Source organism: Corylus avellana, chromosome 2, assembly GCF_965113065.1.
Source record: "Corylus avellana chromosome 2, dhCorAvel1.hap1.2, whole genome shotgun sequence".
NCBI lineage: Eukaryota > Viridiplantae > Streptophyta > Magnoliopsida > Fagales > Betulaceae > Corylus > Corylus avellana.
This window is the reverse complement of record NC_142491.1, coordinates 16995076-17005267: the sequence shown is the minus strand read 5'-3', so window position 1 is coordinate 17005267 and position 10192 is coordinate 16995076. Positions and strand designations below refer to the sequence as shown.

The 10192-nt window shown below is 36.0% G+C and overlaps 1 protein-coding gene across 1 annotated transcript; it reads right to left on the bottom strand.

The window, feature by feature from the left end:
- Positions 1–2884: 2884 nt before the first annotated feature.
- On the bottom strand, positions 2885–9904 carry LOC132190175 (DNAJ heat shock N-terminal domain-containing protein). The gene is made up of 9 exons (XM_059605086.2): positions 9587–9904; positions 8727–8786; positions 7215–7297; positions 6494–6659; positions 6284–6413; positions 4502–4660; positions 4043–4215; positions 3329–3409; positions 2885–3222 (listed from the first exon to the last, which is right to left on the bottom strand). The coding sequence occupies exons 1-9, from the start codon at positions 9671–9673 to the stop codon at positions 3142–3144; spliced, it is 1020 nt and encodes a 339-aa protein (XP_059461069.1). The 5' UTR covers positions 9674–9904; the 3' UTR covers positions 2885–3141.
- Between the last annotated feature and the right edge of the window lie 288 nt (positions 9905–10192).

Here is a 10192-nt window from a genome sequence, read left to right as displayed (position 1 = left end):
ACAAGGACATTGCACTGGTGGAGAATAAAGAGATCTCCACCGTGAGATTTAAAATAATCTTTTCTCTTTTGCTTCCTTTTTCAAACAATTAAAGTGGTGTTAGGACAGGACCCCTTCTATATTATTAAATTCAATCTTCCCCTCCTACTAAGCACTCAATAATTGTTCAATGATCTACTTAATTCCTAGCTCTCTAGGTTACTTCTTCAAACACCAATCATGGTTGAATGCCAAACCATGATTAATTAGTGTAGGTTTTATGTGATCAAATGGTTTAGTTATGTTGGGTTTGCGGAACCTGAGGCAGTTCGGTCCATCAACCAACTAGTCTGAGAACATTAGCACGTCGTTAAGTTTTTCCCGTGATTCCCGGCACATATGAGTATGAGGAAATCATGTCATAGGAGTTGTGGGAAGTAGCTGGGGAACATTTGCAATATGGAAGTCTTCAATGAAGGCGTGACATGTGTCCGACAGCTACGGCTAATCTATTATAAAAAGTGGCAGACACCAGGTAAAAAGAAACTTTCAACCCCTTCCTTTAAACACTATACATTTGCTTTCTTTTAAATCGTTCCCTTTGATTTATACTGACTTAAGCATCAAAGCTCTCGTTTGCCGACACACTTCAACAAGCTCTTTCTTGCATTGAGATCATTGTGATGTTTTGTCATTACAAGCTAGCATGAAAACATAGCACTTGGCCATGTTGCCTTTTTTGAGTTCTCCTGAAAAGAAGAGGCCACATGTGAAACCTAGTTTTGTGATGACTTTAACAATCATCTCCAATAATAAGCTTTGGTCTTTTTTAGGTTACTTTTGGACATCCAATAAAGTGAATTCTGTTTCTTTTTTTTTTTTTTTGTTATCTGAATGTGTTTTGGTCTTCAGTGGTTGATATACCTTTGTTTTTTGGATTCTTTGTCCCCTATAGGATCCTCATATTCACAATGCGTTTACTTTACTCTTCCTTTTTCTTTTTTTTCTTCCTTTTTTTTCTTTTTGTGTGTGTGTGTGTGTGTGTTGGAGGACCAGAAAACCAAATAATCAATAGTAATCCATAACAATAAATAATTAATTTATGAAAAAAGTTATATGAGTATTAGGGTTGAGGAGTTCTTCTCTTTTATTTAAGGAGAGTGAACCATTCACTAGATATAATCAGGATTCATGAGAGAGAATGAGAGAAAAAAAAAAAAAAAAAATGGAGCACAATTGGTTTGGCAAAAATATTTTAAATTTCAAAAAATTAATGAATGGAAAGTCGTGTTATATATTACTTAATGAGTAACAATCTTATCAAACTTTGGAATTCAGCATTTAGAGTTTAGGTTTAGGATTAAGGAAAAAAAATCGAACAATTTGTTTTCTTTTATTTTTTGCTTGAAATAGGGTTAAAGGCTGTTTAGGGCCTAGAGTTTTAGGGTTTAAGGTTTTTATTGCTTAGGGTTTAGGAACCCTAATATTCCTTACCTCTTTGTCTCTTCTTTCTTTCCTGCTGCTGGGGTTTTTTTCTTTTAATAAAGAGGAAAAGAAGAGTGGTGGGTATGCTTTGTGATATCAAAATTATGTAGAAGAGAGACCACCAAGGTGGTAGTTGAGTTGGTAAAGCAGCAGGGGATAAGATTCAATTCCCTTCTTCCTTTCTTCCTAATGGTCACGGGTTCAAACCTGCTTGCGGTAGTAGTTTGCGAACCAGATGCTACTAAAAATGAGCTTTACCAACTTGCACTTTGGTGGGGCTGTGGTGACGGATTCGCCTTCTCAGACAGTAGCTATGGCTCAAAACCAAACATTCTACAGCAAGTGAGAACTCTGATGGTCACGCCCAAGAGGGAAAATTACACTGGTCGCCCATTCCCGCCTTTTAATCTAGGAAAAAAAAAAAATTGGGGGGTAAAAATTTAATTTTGGGGGGACATTCTATAAAAAAAATTTTAAAAAAAAAATCATAAATTTTAAAGGCAATTTTAAAATTTTAATGTCCCCCATGCTAATACACAGTTCCGCCCATGGTTGTGACAATGCAACACCACACCATCCTTGTTGCTTGTCTATTAGGGCCAACCCACAATGTCATTCAAAGAGTACGAATGCAAGCCAATATAAATCCCACTATGATTCTCCAATGCTGTAGATGATAAGTATTACTCATTGATCTTAGAATAGATTAAATTCATACAAATTTTAATGATGCTCATCAAACAAAGGCTCTTTTTGTTAATGCTTTTAAGAGGGTGTTTTTGTTTTTGTTTTTTTTTTTTTGGTTTTTTTTTTATAAAAATAATAGTTGTAAGTTTTTTTTTTTTTTTTTTTTTTTTGAGTGCTTTAAATTTTGAGTTGTTTGTCAATATTTTTGTTTTTGAAAGATATAACAAAAAGGAGAGTGAAAAAGGTCAACAAACAAACAACTAATGTAGAACACACTTAAGGTGGTATCAAATCAAGGTCAACTTATACAGCATGACAAGCTGATGGTGGTTCTAGGCCATGTCTTTACTGCTGTCTCATCATCATCATTAGAGATAGTATATGAAATTGGTAAATTCATGGTCCAAGATAATCATAAAAACATGCCAAGTCTCAAAAGAGATTTTTTTTTTTTCCTGGAATTATTGATGGCATATCGGCTATGTAATGTTTTAATGGATTACATAGTAATTAGTAGATTTTGTTACTTTGTTAGCCTAGTTGATACTATTGATCCAGTTCTTACTACAGAAGAATTTTATTTAAAAAAAAAAAAAAATTTGTTGAAGGAATTATTAAACTGATATCTATCTAAATGCATGTTTTGTGATTCTCACATGCATTTTAGACAAATGTTAGTTTAATAGGCTTCGGAAAAAAAACTTTGTCCATACAAAAAATGTTAAAACCCTAATTGGTAATGAAAATAGGAATTCTTGTTCATTGAATTGTCTGCTAAACACTTCACTCCTTATGAACTTATAGACTGCAAGTTACATGCTAAAGCATCCATGAACAAACTACAGATGGACAGGAATTAATCAACAAAGAAAACATTGCTCAAAATCCACTAAATGGGTAAGAATATGTAGAGCCAAACCCACAAATATCCAATATGCAACATATTTATATCCACAGATGAAGCAGATGCCCTCATAAGTGTCCAGATTACTATGATGATGAAGCAGTGTCTATTGGTTTGTCACTTTCATGTCGCAGGCTGTTTTCTCTACTGTAAGGAGCCTTGGCGCCCTGAAAATAATCGAGAATTGATTGATTAGAAAATGAACCAGACATAAATATAAAGGGGTGGAACATTGATTCAAGCTACTATAATATTAGCAGAGCTACTACTTACTTGGAAGATTGTCCCCAGCTTTTTCAATGCATTGGCCCGCATTCTCAGAACATCCTTGGGAACACTGGGGTCTTTGAGAACCTGAGACACCGCAGAATCAAAGAAGCATTTCTTAAAAATGCACCTAGAGTTTTTTTTTGTTTTCTTTGATTAATTCTGTAAGCACTCAAGTTTCAGTTTATTACATCCTGTTGATCTACTGGTTTTAATATAACTTTTAGCATGTAACATGTATGAATTAAATAGTCCTACAGGCATTGACAATAGAATACATCTCAATAGCCAATGAGCAGCACTATCAACAATCACGGGAGATAAAACCCTTCCGACCAAGTTGAAACGAGTTTAGTTTTCATGTGTCAAATTTGAATCTCTAACAGGTCAATGATATTTGGGGTAGTTGTAGTTCCTACATAGGCAGCAAGGGTTGCACAATTGATCTTGAGCCTGCTTTCACAAAGGGGTGTTTGGAAAACTTATCTAAATTGAATTGGGCCACCACAATCTTTCGTGGTAACTCAGCACATGGTCTAGCACAAAGAAGAAACAAAGGGGAGGGAGGAGAGGATAAGGTCAACTATCCACTATCCAGTCTAAAAAGATCATTATGAACAAGGGATAACTAAAATTACCCGGCACCAAGCCAAAAGGTTTTAGCTTGCTCGAGAAATTTTTTACTTTTTTAAGCTAAAGAAAGGATATATTGAAACTCACTCCTTGGCAGACACGTGATAGCGTAGACTCGATATCAACCACATTAATCTGCCAAAGGGAATTAAGCATGACACTCTTCTTGTCTTCGATGGCTTTCAGCAAGTTCTCTTCTTTGTTTTCTCCTTGGTTAAGCTTGGTCAACTCATCCTGCATCTGAATTAAAGACACGGCACCTACACATTCAGAAAGGCATAAGCTAGTTGCACTCATTAGAAAATTTGACAATGTCAAAAGTAATAAGAGCAATGCTACACACACTCCCACTCTCACACACCCTTAGGTGGCTCCCACTCTCACCATTGGATCAAAATCAATAATAATCTATCCCAAATCAAATGGTGAGAGTGGGTGACACGTCACTGACACCTAAGGGTGTATAAAAATAGGAGTAGGAGAGTGGGAGTATATGTAGCATTACTCTTTAATAAATAGGAAACCTTGATGGCAGATTTACAGTACCTGAAGCTGCCATTACTTGGGATTTTATCTTGTGTCCTTTATCCCGAACCCATTCTGCTAAGAATGGTACCTTCATATATCGTATGTCTTTTCCAAGTTCTTTTGCAGCCTTTCTCGTGTAAATATAACCAATGGTATGTAGCATAGCCTCACCAAAAGCTGATGACAGTAGCAAAAATGAGCAAGAAAATTGCAGTAGGTGACAGATGTTTTAGCATTCATTAGTGCCTTTCTTGCTTCTACATGCATATATCACGCAAAGTTTTGCTTTAAAAGGCAATAGAAGTAATTTAAAATGCTTATCAAACCAGGCCAGAGCAGATGATAATACCATCCACTCATGTAGTACATATCGTACACATTTCTGAAGTAAAAGTGCAAACCGCTTCCATTCACTGGTCCCTTTGTCACATGAAAAGCGACTAAAAAGTGTGAAAGGAAGATTTCTAAAAACCAGTTGGACCCAGCATAAACCTTCCACCAGATGGGCAATGCAGTCTGCTAATATGGCAACCAAGTGGCTGGCTGACCACTTTGGATTTTGTGCTTGGTGAGAGAGGGAAATAAATAACACTAAAAGAGTATATTAGATTATTTTGCCGATGATATTCTTGAAAACTTGAAGTGTTCTAGTTTCATCTGATTTAATATTTTCAGGAATCTCTCTTAAATTAGAATGTCAATAGGTCCCTCCTAAAATAAAGTAGCTGCTCCTCAAATCATGCAGCCAAAAATTTATTTGTATTATGTACTCATCAGTTGTCTTATTGACCAACCCATTGAACTTTTAATGTTGAGCGACATGCGATCTAGAATGGAACTGAATAATGTTCATATTCCTTGGGCTTCAATTTACAATGCCATGGGCATCTAGAAAAAATGATAAGAGTATCTCGAAATTTACCCAATAATAAAGCATTGTTGTTAATGTAGGCTGAAATTGCACAGATGATCACTTAAGAAAAATAGATATGCTTTGGAGAGGAAGAAAAGGAAATAAGAGAGGAAATTTAAAATGTTTAAATGCCAATAAATATCTTTTGCAGATAAGTACAAACTGAAGCCCTGGGATACTCTAGTTATAATGATATGCTGAACAAGAAATTACAGGTCTATGGTAAGGAATTTGAGATTCAAATATCTTTAAATATGCATTGCAAATCTCAAGGATGAAATGAGGAAGAAAATCTCAAGCGACATGGTCTGCTATTATGTGTAAAATGTATGTCTATTGAGAGTAGAGGAACTGCTGGTGCCACTCTGAATTAACTCTAGGTAGAAGTTCTGTATTCTCTGGAGAATTTCCATAAGAAATTGCTCGTTAATGAAGAACCAAAAGATTAGGTGTATGACCTGAACATGGTTTGATAATTTTAAAAAAAGCCAAAAATACCAGGCTTACTCTCTCATCAAGCCCTTTTTATGAATATCAAGCCCTTCTATGATACAATGGTTGCGCATGTCTTTCCGGTGTCGATTAATTACGATGATTTTCTTGTTCGCTTTTTCCTTTCTAGTTAGGTGATCATTTTGTATACTCTCAGTGTACTTTAGAGCGCCTTTACGCTTTTAACAAGACTGATTATTACTTATCAAAAAAAAAGTAATAGAAACAATTTCCAATTTGGTTACAATCTAATGTCTGTCTTTATTCTCTAGAATAGTTTGAGGTAGCTAGTAATAAAATACTTTTTGTTGAGATAGATTCTTCGAAGTCGACACTCTCCAGATTTCTAAGTTTTTCTAATAAAACAATGCACCATCTGTGTGATTAAAAATTACCAGCTTGTGACAGGCGCCGCGCTTCTGAACTTGCCCAGTTTATGAACTCTTCTGTTCTAGCATCAACAAATGGTTGAAGGCGATTTTTCAGTATTTCTATGAGCTTTTCTTCCCTTTCCTTCTGCAATGCCTGTACATGAAGAAACAGGCAGGAGTTTCAGTTACGTGAATCAGGTCAACCTTTTATGAGCACTAGGGAAAGAAGTATACACGCATCTTCTCCAGAATTCTTTGCTTTTGAGCCGCAGGATCTTGTGAATCTTCATCAATTTCAACAGATGCCAAAGAAGCCAATGCGAGTTGCCCAACATACTCTTCAAAGAACTCGCTACCAAAAAGCATCCCAAATACAGCTGAAGGATCCAACATGGGGTCCCTGGCAAAGAAAAACTAGTCAATAGATTCAGCATGTTTTCACTTGAACCAAATAAACACATGACGAGGAGAATGTAAAGCTTAATACAGAACCCCATCAGATCATATATGAGGACAGCTAGGTCTTTGATACAGAACATGTAAAACTAATAATTAATAGCCTGGTTCATCTATCATTTTTTATGTGCTAAATCTTGTAGTCAAAATGTCATTCACTTCAAATTAAAAGCTCTGTTACAACCCTATAAAACTATCCATAAAGTTTCTTTCGAACGATAGGTCATGCTGCTTTCTTGCAGAATCACTTCACTGCATAAATTTCTTCATATAACCAAACGGAAACATTTGTCAAGGAAGTTGGACAAGTTCTGATGTAATAGAATTATCAAAAGAGCTGAAGCTAAGGTAATTAATTTCAGAAGTTCATTTCTAAGCAACTAAACAAAGCACATGCCATTTTATAGAAGAGTGAATGGTCTAAACATATGCTCAAAGCACCTTTCACCTCCTCCACCCCCCACCTCCAAAAAGAAGAAACAAGTTGGCATAAACTTACGATAGTACTCCTGCCTTTCCATGCTCGTCATATGCTTCACGTTTCTCAGGATCACTTAAAACTTGATAAGCCTCACCAAGTGCCTTTACACAAACCATAACCAGAAAATTAGTACACAACAAAAGAAAATAGAAAAACAAAATGAACAGAGAAGTATTTAAGACAACGCTAAGATGCTTCTAGAGCCATACAAGGAATCAGGGTAACTTAAGAAAAAGCCATGTGCTGTGTTGAAGCACATCATGTCTCATCCACGGTAATGCATATCAAACACAATTCTAATCCTTTACAAGAATCAAGTGATAAGAGATTAGAAGCAAATAAGTGATAAAGTATACATATATCTAGGAGTCTTTAGATATAAGAGTCTTTAGATGTATAGCTATCTTGAGTTGTGCTGTAATCAAACTACATTTGTAATCTCTATATATATCAATATCTGCTCACAGAGATGAGCACGGTGCAAAGCTATTTCAATCAATTTGGTGTGTTCTAATATGCTGTCATGACAATAGAACATGGATTATGGTCTATGCATTTGTTTTGGAGTAAAACATTCTCCAAAAACATTTTCCTCGTTTTTCAATGTTTAGTGCAGGTAGAAAATACAAGTGAATGGAAAAAGATTTCTGAGTCAATAGCAAACTTGTTAAGGGAAGAAAATGAGGTGTAAGCAATTTTCTGGAGCTTTTCTCACCCTCTCTTCCCCACCCACTCTCCCTGAACACAGCACCACCCACCCTCGAAAAGAAACACCACTATCCCCCTCCGACACCACCTCCCTCTGCCTTTTGCCCGCCATACCCCTATCCCCATCATAACCCCTCTTCACCACTCAAGATTTCCCTCATCACTCTATGTCGCAGCCACCCAACAATTCCCTCTCCCCTGCGTTGCAGTGCTCCCACTCAATTGCAAACCCCCACCCTTCCTAGTTGCCCTCCTTTCCACTTTCCCCTACCTAAAAAAAAAGGGAACTCCATTTCGCCATTGTAGTCCCCCACCCCCCCCTATCTGCAGGTTTTTATGGGATGCCTTTTTTTTTCCTTTCTGAATTGTTGGCAGTGCTATTTGGCGTTATCTAGCAATTTTGAGTGATTTCCAATTGGTTTCCAGTTGCCGTGGGAAAATATTTTTCATACCAACTAAACAACGGAAAAGATTTTTGATATTATTTTTTCGGGTCTCAACCAAACAATAGAAAATCAATTATGTTCCCAAAATATATTTTGAACACAGAGCATTTTCCTTCAGAAACCATTTTACATCAAAAACAAATACAGACTATACAAGAACTTAGTTACTCAAAATAGATTTGGACAACTTGGGTTTTCGTTTCTGGCAATGCAAACTAGGGACAAATCAAAAGGATTTTCGCTTTTGGCATTTGGCTTTCAAAACATTCTGTATTTCTCAAGATGAACAAACTAATAATAAAGTGAACAATTATTAAGTTACATAACTCAAGAATACCATATTCTTGTATAGAATACACAAAATTTATAAGTATACCTGGAAATTTTCAGCAGCTTTTGGATCTCCAGGATTTTTGTCTGGGTGAACTAGCCTTGCCTGCAAAGAACATGTAAAATATTTTACAAACTTATACATTATGATTAGTCTTTTTCTTCTCGATTCAAGCTAAAATATCTGGGTAAAAAAAGAGTTCAAAGATGGTATTAAATCATACTCATTGATGTAGGACAACACCAGGAAAAAGAAAAGTGTTGATTAAGCTTGTTTTATGGTGGACCATGGTAAGGCATCCCACGTCAATTAGATGCCTGCTCTCCAATGGGTATATTTATTTGTTGAGCTTCACCACCTAGTAACTTAAACTTTAAGGTTGGATACATTAACATGATTTAGAGCCTGATTTGATTGTTCTGAACTTGAGTTCCTGGTTATAAGCATATCTACTTATTCTCTTTACCTACAAAAAGCTTAGGAGAGCTTCAACATCATTGTGATTGATGGGTCAAGTCTTGTCTTTTTTCTATCGTTTCCCCGTCAAAACTTTCACACACAATGCAAGAGTTAAACTGCTAATGCAACACAGTAAAAGAAAAAGTATAGCCAGTGAGCCAATAGATCTGAATAATGTGCCTACACATTTGTTGATAAAAGGGTTAATTATACATCACACCCCCAGTGATCTAGCTGAATTCGAGTTCCCAATCTGTGGCCTAAAAAGTTATACTTTGCCCATTTGATGCAGTCTCAAATCGTTACAATTTGTATGCATAAACCAATTCGACCCCATATGGGTAAGATTGGCAACTCGAAGGCAACCCAATTTCCAAAATTGCTTCCAAAAACTAAATCATAGTAGAAGTAAATGATATGGGTTGAATTTGAAGTGAAAGATTTACCTTAACATAGTAAGCCTTCTTGATCTCGGCTGAAGAAGCGTCCACATTGACGCCCAGTATATCATAATAGGCGGATTCCTTCACCATCACTCTTAGATCAAAGCTTCTAGCAACACACCCAACAAATCACCGAGCTATTTGGGGCGACGATCCGATGGATGTTTTGTTCGAGCTTGTTAGAGCGACCACACACACGGCTTTCGATCTCTGATCCCAGCCAAGTTTCTTTGTGGCAACACGTGTCGTTTACCCTCTTCGCCGGTTTACTCGGTGCTGGCAGTTCGACAAAGTGACATGTTATTCTGCTCGGACATAATTCTTTCCTAAAGCATGTGGCTCTGTTTATTAGTTTGAAAAGTACGAATTAAAAGTCCAAATAATTTTGTGTTTTTTTAATAAAAATTCAATATTGATTGTGACCGACAAGTTAGCATAGTGAGATAATTGAGAGAAGATATGTTACATATGTACCATATATTTTATCTCATAATATTAACTCATCAATCTTTAGATATTTTTTAAAAAAAATAATGACTAATTTAAATGATGATTAGGACTGTCATGTCAATATTGTGGAATATTACATCTCTTTTGTTTAAGTAATGG